Here is a 15,922-nt window from a genome sequence, read left to right on the forward strand (position 1 = left end):
GTGTGTGAACAGGCCCCGCCTTTTTTGTACTACATTTGAACCGTACCGTAACGATAAACAACCAGTAAGTCTGTCTGCTCTATACTGCTTCATGGTCTTACCCCCTTTCCCCTCCGATTATCACCCTCCTACCCCCCCCCTCTCTCTAACGTCCCTCTCTCTTCTTCCTCTCTTTCCTTTTCCGTCCGGTCCAACACCAAAGATTTTCAAACATGATTGAAATTAATAAAGTTTGGCCTCAATTACAAAAGGGGTTTATTCAGACATACCTTTGGTTTGTCTGAAGATGAATAACCCCTCTTGTTAAAATAAAATATGTCCAACACAAAAGGCCCTCAGCTCTCATCTGTTTGCCTAGCTGTTGGACAGGACAAGTTAAAAAATAAATAAATAAATAAATAAATAAATAAATAAATAAATAAATAAATAAATAAATAAATAAATAAATTCCAGTCAGCAGTTACAGGGGGGAGGCGGGGCGATGACATCAGTGCTCACTCTTCTTCTGCGTTGTTGGCCCTACCGGCAACAACAAAATTCTCGGCCGTTCTCAAACATCTGTGCACAATTCTTGTTGGGATTCGCTTCCCAGTTGGAGTTTTGAACAGTTTCAGAGTGTGATGCCCGTGACACCAAGACCCCCATAACCCCTGTAGGGATTAAACGGATTACAAGATGGATGGAGGAAATATTTTGACAGCAATGTAGCCATCAAAATAAACAATCTGTGTTTATTATCAGAACTTTTTGTCTGTTCATTTATTGATTTTTCTTTTTAAGTGGATGCGCTGTTTAAATGTCCATTCACCTTCAGGGACAGGCTTGTGAACAGTAACCGTGAAGCCGTCACAACACTCACTTTCTGCAGTCAAACGGGACTCAGCAAGTGGTGTTTGGCAATAACAATTTACTTTTATATGCACAATATGCAAATCCATCTTAGTAAAAGTTCGGATGTTGTTTGTTTTCGTGGGCAACATGCAGACACACTGCTGAGGCCGGCACTAGGTTGACGTCATGAAATGGGCGGCATCAACAAGGAACAAAAGGCGGTGCCTCAGAGATCCAGGCATCTTACCTCTGGGTTGGAAAAGAACTAAGGAAAATAACTAATATTTAATTTAAAAATTGTTCTTTTGTGTGCCAAAGGTAATATATTATCATATATGTATTAAAAAAAAACACCCCTCGCACCCTTCCACGGGTGGTTTCTCACACAAGCTTAGGTCCTGGGAGGCCTGGGAGCTTGGGGGTCCTGCGCAGTATCTTATTTGTTCCTAGCAGTGCGCTTTTCTGGACTGAGGGGTTTGAGGTCTTTCCAGGTATCTGTTGTAGCCACTCCTCCAGCTTGGGGGTTACTGCCCCGAGTGCTCCAATTACCACAGGCACCACTGTCACCTTCACTTTCCAGGCTTTCTCCAGTTATTCTCAGAGTCCCTGGTATTTCTCCAGTTTCTCATGTTCCTTTTTCCTGATGTTCCCATCGCTTGGCACTGCCACATCCACCACAACGGCTTTCTTCCGTTCTTTGTCCACCACTACAATGTCTGGTTGGTTCGCCATTACCATCCTATCAGTCTGGGTCTGGAAGTCCCACAGGATCTTTGCCCTCTAATTTTCTACTACCTTCGGAGGTGTTTCCCATTTAGACCTTCGGGTTTTCAGTCCATATTCTGCACACATGTTACTGTATATTATTCCAGCCACTTGATAGGGGTGCTCCATGTATGCTTTACCTGCCAGCATCTTACACCCTGCAGTTATGCGCTGGTTTTTTTCAGGTGCCTCTTTGCACAGCCTGCACCTTGGGTCTTGTCTGGTGTGGTAGATCTGAGCCTTTATTGCTGTGGTGCCCAGGGCTTGTTCCTGAGCTGCTAGGAGGAGTGCTTCAGTGCTGTCCTGTAGGCCAGCCCTTTCTAGCCATTGGTAGGACTTCTTGATATCAGCTTCTTCAGTTATGGTCAGGTGGTACATCCCATGCAGGGGTTTGTCCTTCCATGAGGATCTGTCCTCCAGCACTGCTTCCTCTGCTCTCCATTGCCTGAGACATTCACTGAACACATTGTCAGTTGGGGCCTTGAGCTTGATGTATTCATGCATCTTGGATGTTTCATCCTGGATAGTGGCTTCTACGCTCACTAGTCCTCGGCCTCTTTCCTTGCAGCTAGCATACAGTCTCAGGATGCTGGATTTGGTATGGAACCCTCCATGCATGGTTATGAGCTTTCGTGTTTTAACATCCGTGGTCTGTATCTCTTCCTTTGGCCATCATATTGTTCCTGCAGGGTATCTGATAACTTGCAGTGCGTAGCTGTTTATTGCCCGGGTCTTGTTCTTGCCATTGAGCTGGCTTCTCAGGACTTGCCTTACTCGTTGGAGGTACTTAGCTGTTGCAGCTTTCCTTGTTGCCTGCTCCAGGTTGCCATTTGCCTGAGGAATTCCAATGTACTTGTAACTGTCCTCAATGTCTGGTATTGTTCCTTCTAGGAGTGAGACCCCTCCTGTATGGACTACCTTGCCTCTCTTTGTCGCCCTTCGGCTGCATGTCTCGAGCCCAAATGACATCCCGATGTAGATCCCTTGTGGTGTGGATCAGGGAGTCAATGTCACGATCGCTCTTAGCATATAGCTTGATGTCATCCATATAGAGGAGGTGACTGATGTTGGCCCCATTTCTGAGTCGGTAACCATAGCCAGTCTTCTTGATTATTTGGCTGAGGGGGTTCAGACCTATGTAGAACAGCAGTGGGGACAGAGCATCACCTTGGTATATCCCACATTTGATGGACACTTGTGCAAGTGGCTAGCCATTGGCTTCAAGGATGGTTTTCCACAGCTTCACCGAGTTTCCCATGAAGGCTCTTAGAGTACTGTTGTTCAGTGATCCACGTGTGTGACATTGAGTCATAGGCTTTCTTGTAATCAATCCAGGCTGTGCACAGGTTGGTGTGTCGTGTCTGCAGTCTTGAGCGACTGTTCTGTCAACCAGGAGTTGGTGTTTGGCTCCTCTGGAGTCTCTACCAATGCCCTTTTGTGTGTTGCTCATGTATTGATCTATGTGCCTATTTTTCTTGGTTGCAATGATGCCTGACATGAGCTTACATGCTGTGGAGAGACAGGTTATTGGGTTATTGGCTGATAGTTGGATGGGACTGCACCCTTTGAGGGATCCTTCTGGATCAGGATCGTTTGCCCTTCCGTTAGCCATTCGGGGTGAGTCCCATCTCTTAGCAGCTGGTTAATTTGTGCTGCCAGGTGCTCGTGGAGTGCGGTGAGTTTCTTTAGCCAGTAGGCATGTCTCATGTCAGGGCCCGGTGCTGTCCAGTTCTTCATACCTGAAACTCTTTCTTGGATGTCTGCCACTGCGATGGTTACTGGATTCTGTTCAGGGAGGTTGCTATGTTCTTTTCTCAGAGAGACCAGCCACTGGGCATTGCTGTTATGTGCTGTCTCTGTCTCCCATATACTTTTCCAGTACTGTTCAGTTTCCAGCCTTGGTGGTTCTGCTCGGCTGTTTTGACCCTGCCATTGAGCGTACACTTTCGCAGGTTGAGTAACGAACAGCCTGTTTATCTGTCTGACTTCATTGTCTCTTGTGTACCTTTTTAGGCGGCTGCTCAAGGCTAAGAGCCTTTGTTTGGCAGTTTCCAGTGCTTCAGGTATGGGCATCTGGCTGTATCTCTTAGGTACTTGCTTTCTCACTGTACCTCTTTGAGTCTCTGTCATCTTACTCACATCCTTCCGAGTTGCCTTGATTTTGGCCTCTAACCGTTGCTTCCATGGTGGGTATTGTTTTCTCCCATGGTTTCTCTTATATCCAAGCATCTCAAGAATTACTGTTGCTGAGGTGTAAACCAGTTCATTGGTTTCTGTGATTGTTGTGATAGGGATTGCCCTCAATGCTTCATTCCCAGCTTCCAGGAGATTTTCAGGCAGTACATCACTTAATCGTTGTAGCTGGTGTCTGGGTTGTCTAGTGTTCATTCTATACATGATCTTGTCTTTCAGGTCAGTTGCTGCCTCGTTCGGCGTATCTATGCTTATAGATAGATAATTTGCTATATAAGGCGTGAGAATAATAGAAGCGTTTTTAAAACATGTAAAAGTATTTTTAGCTAAACCTATCTGGGCAGCAACTAAACATTGATTAGAAGCACAAGATAATGTGATTTTAACAGTTTTCAATTACAAACAAAGCTTGGAGAAGATAAAACACATCGTCTAAATGTTGCTCAGTATTTGAAATCTGTGCATTCAATGGTTGATCACACAAAGCCTTTTGGTTTATTACAATGTTAGAAGTGGTGGAAAAAAAACAAGTACTTCAGATATAATTGGCCCGGTCGTGGGTGGCCATGCAGCGGTAGGGCGGTCGACCCTTGATCGTAACATTGCAGGTTTGATTCCCGTCTTGCACGCCCATGAGTCAAAGTGTCCTTGGTCAAGACACTGAATCCCACCTTGCCTCTGGTGGGAGGTTGGTGCCAGTGTTCGGCAGCAGAGCCGCCACCAGTGTGTGAATGTGTGTGTGACTGTGTGAATGGGTCTGTGACTGTAAAGCGCTTTGGGCCTTGTAGGTAGAAAAGCGCTATATAAGTATACGCCATTTACCATAATTCATTAATCTGACTAAAATTACATCAAATAAAATTTCTATTATTTTATTCTTCTTTAGCCACAGTTGCGAAGTAAAAGAATGTGACCTTGAAAACTCAGGTTGCAGACTCCTGGTCTATCTAAACATAGGGAAGCATCCTAATTTTCTCATTTTACTCTCAACATCACGCTATCCTCTGATTGTGTCATGGTTTGGGTTTCTTTGCCTTAGTTTTTGGCTTCCATTGTCACGGTGGAGGGTGGCTCGAGAGTCGGTTGGACCCAGATGCAGAGGCGGAGGCATGAGGATCAGAGTCTAACGGATTTAATTCACAAAAACAAACAAAAAGCGCTGCAGAGCAGGATGTCAGAACAAAACTTACATTGGCGTGGCGTGAAACATGAAACGAGAGCATGGCAAGGAACATGGAACTATACAGCATGACATGAACACCAAGACAGGAATAATGAACCAGCACAGGAGGAAGGCAAAGACAAGACTTAAATACAGACAGGGCAGACAAGACACAGGTGGACACGATCAGGGCTGATGGGGACCAAAGGAAGTAAAACTCAAGAAACAAGACAAGACAGGACCTTTATAAAATAAAACAGGAAACAGAAAACAAGACAGAACAAGAACTAAGACGAAAAACAAGACAACAACTCAAAACCATGACATCCATTTTGTTTTTTGTCATGTTTGAGTTCTGTTTGCTGTTTTATTTTGAAAGTTTTCCTGCATGTCATGGTTTTGAGATCTACTTCTCTTGTCCCAATCTCCCTTGATTGCTTTCACCTTTGTCTTGTCAGTTCTGTCTGTATATTTCTCGTCTCTGCCATACCGTCTTCTCCTTGACCGTCATTTCTTTGGTTGTATCCTGTACCATAGCTATTGCTACAGTCTGAAATTAAAAGCTCTTAAGGTCCCGTACTGTTAGTGGACCCTCCCCCTTCCCCAGGCAGCCAACCCCCAGACCCCGCAGCCCTGGTGGATGTCACCCAGAGCGACTGCGGGCCCCAAGAGGGTTGCCCCGCCCTGTCCCAGAGCCAGGGAAGGAGTGATCCTAGCCCCAGGTGCAGATGGGCAGCCCATCCAGCGCTGCTGGATCCCCCCCGAGCACGTCCCCCGCCAATCCCCACCGGCACAGGCAAAAAGACCACTCCCCAAGCCAAACCAGACCACCAATCAACCCCCCCCCCCCCAAAGAAAAAAACAACAACAAAAAAAGCGAGCCCGAAAGACCGCACAGCACCCCAGCCTGCCCCACCCAGGCAACGGATCCGACCTTCCGTCTAACTAGGTCCCCACCGCCTGCCCCACTGGGAACTGGAAGGGCCCGAGCCCCACCCCTATAACCACTGACTTTTTAAATGCTTTGTCAGCTATGACAGCTTCTTATCCAATATTTCTCTTACTACTCTTATTTCATATGCATCCATTTCCACTTTTATTTTAATATAATAGCCTCAAATGATATATTGTAATCATTTATCTAGTTTTGTTAGACTTGTCTCATGGCAGACTCCAAAGAAAACTGAAAACAGGAGTAGAATGGTTTCAGTTTTGAAATACTCACCGTTTGTCGCAAAGGACTTATCACTTGACTCCTCACTGGTATTTGCAGTGCTCTCAGTACTTGATTCGTCACTTATCCTTGTATATGACGCGACACCTATCTTCGTGGTTGGATAGTCATTGCTTTTTGTAACTGACTCCTCAAGGATTTTCGTACTTGACTCCTCACTGGTATTCCCTCTTGAACTCGACTCCTCAGTGGTCTTTGCTATTGACTTTGCAGTGCTCTCAATACTTGAATCCTCACTGCTCCTTGTACTTGTCTCTCTAGGACTATTTGTGCTTGACTCCTTACTGCTTTTTGTACTTGGTTCCTCACTAATAGTTAAATCGTTACTGATCCTTCTGTTTGACCCTACACCATTCTCTGTGGTTGGCATTTCACTGATTTTTGTACTTGACTCCTCACTGGTATTTGCAGTGCTCTCAGTAGTTGAACCGTTATTGATCCTTGTGTTTGACCCTACACCAATCTTTGTGGTTGGCGTCCCATTGCTTTTTGTACCTGACTTCCCACTGCTTTTCGTACTTGATTCCTCATTTATTCTGGTACTTGACTGCTCACTGGTCTTTGAAGTTGATTCTGAATTCAAGTCTAAATTGCTCTTTGTGGTTTTTTCTTCACTGCTGAATGTAGTTAAGTCCTCACTGGTCTTTGCTGTTGACTTTGCAGTGCTGGCAATACTTGAATCCTCACTGCTCTTTGAACTTGTCTCTCTAGGACTGTTTGTGCTTGACTCCTTACTGCTTTTCATACTTAACTCCTCACTACTTTTTGTACTTGGTTCCTCACTAGTAGTTGTACTTGACTCCTCACTGGTATTCCTAATTGAATCCTTACTGCTTCTTGTACTTGACTCCTCACTGTTATTTGCAGTTCTCTCAGTAGTTGAATCGTTATTTATCCTTGTGTTTGACCCTACACCAATCTTTGTGGTTGGCTTTTCACTGCTTTTTGACTCTTTACTGGTAAATGTACTTGACTCGTAACTGCTTTCTGTACTTGACTCTTTACTGATTTTCGTACTTGACCCCTTAATTGTCTTTGCAGTGTTATTAATAGTTGCATCGCAATTGATACTTGCATTTAACCCTACACAACTCTTTGTAGATGGCTTTTCATTGCTTTCTGTACCTGACTCATCACTGGTGTTCCCTCTTGTACTCAGCTCCTCAGTGGTCTTTGTACTTGATTCTATTTTCAAATCTACAATGCTCTTTGTACCTGACTCCTCAGTGGTATTCTCACTAGACTTCGCACCTCTTTTAGTACTTGACTCCTCACTGCCTATTGTTCGTGATCCCTCACTGTTATTTGTACTAAACTCCTCACTGCTTTTAGTACTTGACCCCTTACCGGTCTTTGCAGTGCTCTCAGTACTTGATTCGTCACTTATCCTAGCATATGACGCTACACCGATCGTCGTGGTTGGATAGTCATTGCTTTTTGTAACTGACTCCTCAATGATTTTCGTACTTGACTCCTCACTGGTATTCCCTCTTGTACTCGACTCCTCAGTGGTCTTTGCTATTGACTTTGCAGTGCTCTTAATACTTGAATCCTCACTGCTCCTTGTACTTGTCTCTCTAGGACTGTTTGTGCTTGACTCCTTACTGCATTTCATACTTGACTCCTCACTGCTTTTTGTACTTGGTTCCTCACTAGTAGTTGTACTTGACTCCTCACTGGTATTCCTAATTGAATCCTTACTGCTACTTGTTAATGACTCTTCACGGCTTTTCGTACGTGACTCCTCACTGGTACTTGCAGTGCTATCAGTAGTTAAATCGTTACTGATCCTTCTGTTTGACCCTACACCACTCTTTGTGGTTGGCACTTCACTTCTTTTTGTACTTGACTCCTCACTGGTATTTGCAGTGCTCTCAGTAGTTGAATCGTTATTGATCCTTGTGTTTGACCCTACACCACTCTTTGTGGTTGGCTTCTCATTGCTTTTTGTATTTGACTCATCACTGGTATTCCCTCTTGTACTCAGCTCCTCAGTGGTCTTTGTACTTGATTGTATTTTGAAATCTACAATGCTCTTTGTACCTGACTCCTCAGTGGTATTCTCACTAGACTCCGCACCTCTTTTAGTACTTGACTCCTCACTGCCTATTGTTCGTGATCCCTCACTGTTATTTGTACTAAACTCCTCACTGCTTTTGGTACTTGACCCCTTACCGGTCTTTGCAGTGCTCTCAGTACTTGATTCGTCACTTATACTTGTATATGACGCTACACCAATCTTCGTGGATGGATAGTCATTGCTTTTTGTAACTGACTCCTCAATGATTTTCGTACTTGACTCCTCACTGGTATTCCCTCTTGTACTCGACTCCTCAGTGGTCTTTGCTATCTTTGCTATTGACTTTGAAGTGCTCTCAATACTTGACTCCTCACTGCTTTTTGTACTTGGTTCCTCACTAGTAGTTGTACTTGACTCCTCACTGGTATTCTTAATTGAATCCTTACTGCTACTTGTTAATGACTCTTCACGGCTTTTCGTACGTGACTCCTCACTGGTACTTGCAGTGCTATCAGTAGTTAAATCGTTACTGATCCTTCTGTTTGACCCTACACCACTCTTTTTGGTTGGCATTTCACTTCTTTTTGTACTTGACTCCTCACTGGTATTTGCAGTGCTCTCAGTAGTTGAATCGTTATTGATCCTTGTGTTTGACCCTACACCACTCTTGGTGGTTGGCTTCTCATTGCTTTTTGTATTTGACTCATCACTGGTATTCCCTCTTGTACTCAGCTCCTCAGTGGTCTTTGTACTTGATTGTATTTTAAAATCTACAATGCTCTTTGTACCTGACTCCTCAGTGGTATTCTCACTAGACTCCGCACCTCTTTTAGTATTTGACTCCTCACTGCCTATTGTTCGTGATCCCTCACTGTTATTTGTACTAAACTCCTCACTGCTTTTAGTACTTGACCCCTTACCGGTCTTTGCAGTGCTCTCAGTACTTGATTCGTCACTTATCCTTGTATATGACGCTACACCAATCTTCGTGGTTGGATAGTCATTGCTTTTTGTAACTGACTCCTCAATGATTTTCGTACTTGACTCCTCACTGGTATTCCCTCTTATACTCGACTCCTCAGTGGTCTTTGCTATTGACTTTGCAGTGCTCTCAATACTTGAATCCTCACTGCTCCTTGTAATTGTCTCTCTAGGACTGTTTGTGCTTGAATCGTTACTGCTTTTCATACTTGACTCGTCATTGCTTTTTGTACTTGGTTCCTCACTAGTAGTTGTACGTGACTCCTCACTGGTATTCCTAATTGAATCCTTACTGCTACTTGTTATTGACTGTTCACGGCTTTTCGTACGTGACTCCTCACTGGTACTTGCAGTGCTATCAGTAGTTAAATTGTTACTGATCCTTCTGTTTGACCCTACACCACTCTTTGTGGTTGGCATTTCACTGCTTTTTGTACTTGACTCCTCACTGGTATTTGCAGTGCTCTCAGTAGTTGAACCGTTATTGATCCTTGTGTTTGACCCTACACCACTCTTGTTGGTTGGCTTCTCATTGCTTTTTGTACCTGACTTCCCACTGCTTTTCGTACTTGATTCCTCATTTATTCTGGTACTTGACTGCTCACTGGTCTTTGAAGTTGATTCTGAATTCAAGTCTAAATTGCTCTTTGTGGTTTTTTCTTCACTGCTGAATGTAGTTAAGTCCTCACTGGTCTTTGCTGTTGACTTTGCAGTGCTGGCAATACTTGAATCCTCACTGCTCTTTGAACTTGTCTCTCTAGGACTGTTTGTGCTTGACTCCTTACTGCTTTTCATACTTAACTCCTCACTACTTTTTGTACTTGGTTCCTCACTAGTAGTTGTACTTGACTCCTCACTGGTATTCCTAATTGAATCCTTACTGCTTCTTGTACTTGACTCCTCACTGTTATTTGCAGTTCTCTCAGTAGTTGAATCGTTATTTATCCTTGTGTTTGACCCTACACCAATCTTTGTGGTTGGCTTTTCACTGCTTTTTGACTCTTTACTGGTAAATGTACTTGACTCGTAACTGCTTTCTGTACTTGACTCTTTACTGATTTTCGTACTTGACTCCTTAATTGTCTTTGCAGTGTTATTAATAGTTGCATCGCAATTGATACTTGCATTTAACCCTACACAACTCTTTGTAGATGGCTTTTCATTGCTTTCTGTACCTGACTCATCACTGGTGTTCCCTCTTGTACTCAGCTCCTCAGTGGTCTTTGTACTTGATTCTATTTTCAAATCTACAATGCTCTTTGTACCTGACTCCTCAGTGGTATTCTCACTAGACTTCGCACCTCTTTTAGTACTTGACTCCTCACTGCCTATTGTTCGTGATCCCTCACTGTTATTTGTACTAAACTCCTCACTGCTTTTAGTACTTGACCCCTTACCGGTCTTTGCAGTGCTCTCAGTACTTGATTCGTCACTTATCCTAGCATATGACGCTACACCGATCGTCGTGGTTGGATAGTCATTGCTTTTTGTAACTGACTCCTCAATGATTTTCGTACTTGACTCCTCACTGGTATTCCCTCTTGTACTCGACTCCTCAGTGGTCTTTGCTATTGACTTTGCAGTGCTCTTAATACTTGAATCCTCACTGCTCCTTGTACTTGTCTCTCTAGGACTGTTTGTGCTTGACTCCTTACTGCATTTCATACTTGACTCCTCACTGCTTTTTGTACTTGGTTCCTCACTAGTAGTTGTACTTGACTCCTCACTGGTATTCCTAATTGAATCCTTACTGCTACTTGTTATTGACTCTTTATGGCTTTTCGTACGTGACTCCTCACTGGTACTTGCAATGCTATCAGTAGTTAAATTGTTACTGATCCTTCTGTGTGACCCTACACCATTCTTTGTGGTTGGCATTTCACTGATTTTTGTACTTGACTCCTCACTGGTATTTGCAGTGCTCTCAGTAGTTGAATCGTTATTAATCCTTGTGTTTGACCCTACACCACTCTTGGTGGTTGGCTTCTCATTACTTTTTGTATTTGACTCATCACTGGTATTCCCTCTTGTACTCAGCTCCTCAGTGGTCTTTGTACTTGATTGTATTTTGAAATCGACAATGCTCTTTGTACCTGACTCCTCAGTGGTATTCTCACTAGACTCCGCACCTCTTTTAGTACTTGACTCCTCACTGCCTATTGTTCTTGATCCCTCACTGTTATTTGTACTAAATTCCTCACTGCTTTTAGTACTTGACCCCTTACCGGTCTTTGCAGTGCTCTCAGTACTTGATTCGTCACTTATCCTTGTATATGACGCTACACCAATCTTCGTAGTTGGATAGTCATTGCTTTTTGTAACTGACTCCTCAATGATTTTCGTACTTGACTCCTCACTGGTATTCCTTCTTGTACTCAGCTCCTCAGTGGTCTTTGTACTTGATTCTATTTTGAAATCTACAATGCTCTTTGTACCTGACTCCTCAGTGGTATTCTCACTAGACTCCGCACCTCTTTTAGTACTTGACTCCTCACTGCCTATTGTTCGTGATCCCTCACTATTATTTGTACTAAACTCCTCACTGCTTTTAGTACTTGACCCGTTACCGGTCTTTGCAGTGCTCTCAGTACTTGATTCGTCACTTATCCTTGTATATGACGCTACACCAATCTTCGTGGTTGGATAGTCATTGCTTTTTGTACCTGACTCAATGATTTTCGTACTTGACTCCTCACTGGTATTCCCTCTTGTACTAGACTCCTCAGTGGTCTTTTCTATCTTTGCTATTGACTTTGAAGTGCTCTCAATACTTGACTCCTCACTGCTTTTTGTACTTGGTTCCTCACTAGTAGTTGTACTTGACTCCTCACTGGTATTCCTAATTGAATCCTTACTGCTACTTGTTAATGACTCTTCACGGCTTTTCGTACGTGACTCCTCACTGGTACTTGCAGTGCTATCAGTAGTTAAATCGTTACTGATCCTTCTGTTTGACCCTACACCATTCTCTGTGGTTGGCATTTCACTGATTTTTGTACTTGACTCCTCACTGGTATTTGCAGTGCTCTCAGTAGTTGAACCGTTATTGATCCTTGTGTTTGACCCTACACCAATCTTTGTGGTTGGCGTCCCATTGTTTTTTGTACCTGACTTCCCACTGCTTTTCGTACTTGATTCCTCATTTATTCTGGTACTTGACTGCTCACTGGTCTTTGAAGTTGATTCTGAATTCAAGTCTAAATTGCTCTTTGTGGTTTTTTCTTCACTGCTGAATGTAGTTAAGTCCTCACTGGTCTTTGCTGTTGACTTTGCAGTGCTGGCAATACTTGAATCCTCACTGTTCTTTGAACTTGTCTCTCTAGGACTGTTTGTGCTTGACTCCTTACTGCTTTTCATACTTAACTCCTCACTACTTTTTGTACTTGGTTCCTCACTAGTAGTTGTACTTGACTCCTCACTGGTATTCCTAATTGAATCCTTACTGCTTCTTGTACTTGACTCCTCACTGTTATTTGCAGTTCTCTCAGTAGTTGAATCGTTATTTATCCTTGTGTTTGACCCTACACCAATCTTTGTGGTTGGCTTTTCACTGCTTTTTGACTCTTTACTGGTAAATGTACTTGACTCGTAACTGCTTTCTGTACTTGACTCTTTACAGATTTTCGTACTTGACTCTTTACTGATTTTCGTACTTGACTCCTTAATTGTCTTTGCAGTGTTATTAATAGTTGCATCGCAATTGATACTTGCATTTAACCCTACACAACTCTTTGTAGATGGCTTTTCATTGCTTTCTGTACCTGACTCATCACTGGTGTTCCCTCTTGTACTCAGCTCCTCAGTGGTCTTTGTACTTGATTCTATTTTCAAATCTACAATGCTCTTTGTACCTGACTCCTCAGTGGTATTCTCACTAGACTTCGCACCTCTTTTAGTACTTGACTCCTCACTGCCTATTGTTCGTGATCCCTCACTGTTATTTGTACTAAACTCCTCACTGCTTTTAGTACTTGACCCCTTACCGGTTTTTGCAGTGCTCTCAGTACTTGATTCGTCACTTATCCTAGCATATGACGCTACACCGATCGTCGTGGTTGGATAGTCATTGCTTTTTGTAACTGACTCCTCAATGATTTTCGTACTTGACTCCTCACTGGTATTCCCTCTTGTACTCGACTCCTCAGTGGTCTTTGCTATTGACTTTGCAGTGCTCTTAATACTTGAATCCTCACTGCTCCTTGTACTTGTCTCTCTAGGACTGTTTGTGCTTGACTCCTTACTGCATTTCATACTTGACTCCTCACTGCTTTTTGTACTTGGTTCCTCACTAGTAGTTGTACTTGACTCCTCACTGGTATTCCTAATTGAATCCTTACTGCTACTTGTTATTGACTCTTTATTGCTTTTCGTACGTGACTCCTCACTGGTACTTGCAGTGCTATCAGTAGTTAAATCGTTACTGATCCTTCTGTGTGACCCTACACCATTCTTTGTGGTTGGCATTTCACTGATTTTTGTACTTGACTCCTCACTGGTATTTGCAGTGCTCTCAGTAGTTGAATCGTTATTGATCCTTGTGTTTGACCCTACACCACTCTTGGTGGTTGGCTTCTCATTGCTTTTTGTATTTGACTCATCACTGGTATTCCCTCTTGTACTCAGCTCCTCAGTGGTCTTTGTACTTGATTGTATTTTGAAATCGACAATGCTCTTTGTACCTGACTCCTCAGTGGTATTCTCACTAGACTCCGCACCTCTTTTAGTACTTGACTCCTCACTGCCTATTGTTCGTGATCCCTCACTGTTATTTGTACTAAACTCCTCACTGCTTTTAGTACTTGACCCTTTACCGGTCTTTGCAGTGCTCTCAGTACTTGATTTGTCACTTATCCTTGTATATGACGCTACACCAATCTTCGTGGTTGTATAGTCATTGCTTTTTGTAACTGACTCCTCAATGATTTTCGTACTTGACTCCTCACTGGTATTCCCTCTTGTACTCGACTCCTCAGTGGTCTTTGCTATCTTTGCTATTGACTTTGCAGTGCTTTCAATGCTTGAATCCTCACTGCTTTTTGTATTTGGTTCCTCACTAGTAGTTGTACTTGACTCCTCACTGGTATTCCTAATTGAATCCTTACTGCTACTTGTTAATGACTCTTCACGGCTTTTCGTACGTGACTCCTCACTGGTACTTGCAATGCTATCAGTAGTTAAATTGTTAGTGATCCTTCTGTTTGACCCTATACCGCTCTTTGTGGTTGGCATTTCACTGCTTTTTGTACTTGCGTCCTCACTGGTATTTGCAGTGCTCTCAGTAGTTGAATCGTTATTGATCCTTGTGTTTGACCCTACACCACTCTTGGTGGTTGGCTTCTCATTGCTTTTTGTATTTGACTCATCACTGGTATTCCCTCTTGTACTCAGCTCCTCAGTGGTCTTTGTACTTGATTCTATTTTGAAATCTACAATGCTCTTTGTACCTGACTCCTCAGTGGTATTCTCACTAGACTCCGCACCTCTTTTAGTACTTGACTCCTCACTGCCTATTGTTCGTGATCCCTCACTGTTATTTGTACTAAACTCCTCACTGCTTTTAGTACTTGACCTGTTACCGGTCTTTGCAGTGCTCTCAGTACTTGATTTGTCACTTATCCTTGTATATGACGCTACACCAATCTTCGTGGTTGGATAGTCATTGCTTTTTGTACCTGACTCCTCAATGATTTTCGTACTTGACTCCTCACTGGTATTCCCTCTTGTACTCGACTCCTCCGTGGTCTTTGCTATCTTTGCTATTGACTTTGCAGTGCTTTCAATACTTGAATCCTCACTGCTTTTTGTACTTGGTTCCTCACTAGTAGTTGTACTTGACTCCTCACTGGTATTCCTAATTGAATCCTTACTGCTACTTGTTAATGACTCTTCACGGCTTTTCGTACGTGACTCCTCACTGGTACTTGCAATGCTATCAGTAGTTAAATTGTTAGTGATCCTTCTGTTTGACCCTACACCGCTCTTTGTGGTTGGCATTTCACTGCTTTTTGTACTTGCGTCCTCACTGGTATTTGCAGTGCTCTCAGTAGTTGAATTGTTATTGATCCTTGTGTTTGACCCTACACCACTCTTGTTGGTTGGCTTCTCATTGCTCTTTGTATTTGACTCATCACTGGTATTCCCTCTTGTACTCAGCTCCTCAGTGGTCTTTGTACTTGATTCTATTTTGAAATCTACAATGCTCTTTGTACCTGACTCCTCAGTGGTATTCTCACTAGACTCCGCACCTCTTTTAGTACTTGACTCCTCACTGCCTATTGTTCGTGATCCCTCACTGTTATTTGTACTAAACTCCTCACTGCTTTTAGTACTTGACCCCTTACCGGTCTTTGCAGTGCTCTCAGTACTTGATTCGTCACTTATCCTAGCATATGATGCTACACCGATCGTCGTGGTTGGATAGTCATTGCTTTTTGTAACTGACTCCTCAATGATTTTCGTACTTGACTCCTCACTGGTATTCCCTCTTGTACTCGACTCCTCAGTGGTCTTTGCTATTGACTTTGCAGTGCTCTTAATACTTGAATCCTCACTGCTCCTTGTACTTGTCTCTCTAGGACTGTTTGTGCTTGACTCCTTACTGCATTTCATACTTGACTCCTCACTGCTTTTTGTACTTGGTTCCTCACTAGTAGTTGTACTTGACTCCTCACTGGTATTCCTAATTGAATCCTTACTGCTACTTGTTATTGACTCTTTATTGCTTTTCGTACGTGAC

The 15,922-nt window shown here is 43.1% G+C and overlaps 1 protein-coding gene across 1 annotated transcript in view; it reads right to left on the minus strand.

Annotated features, from left to right (window-relative positions):
• Window positions 1-15,181, minus strand: part of LOC110014428 (uncharacterized serine-rich protein C215.13-like) — a 30,101-nt gene extending 14,920 nt beyond the window's left edge. The window contains exons 1-2 of the mRNA XM_023950463.1: window positions 14,099-15,181; window positions 9,396-10,090 (exon numbers count right to left, since the gene is read on the minus strand). Of these exons, the coding sequence (XP_023806231.1) occupies window positions 9,396-10,090; window positions 14,099-15,180 (1,777 nt within the window). The 5' untranslated portion in view covers window position 15,181. The remainder of the gene's footprint in view (window positions 1-9,395; window positions 10,091-14,098) is intronic.
• Between the last annotated feature and the right edge of the window lie 741 nt (window positions 15,182-15,922).

Source organism: Oryzias latipes, chromosome 3 (assembly GCF_002234675.1).
Source record: "Oryzias latipes chromosome 3, ASM223467v1".
Classification (NCBI taxonomy): Eukaryota; Metazoa; Chordata; class Actinopteri; order Beloniformes; family Adrianichthyidae; genus Oryzias; species Oryzias latipes.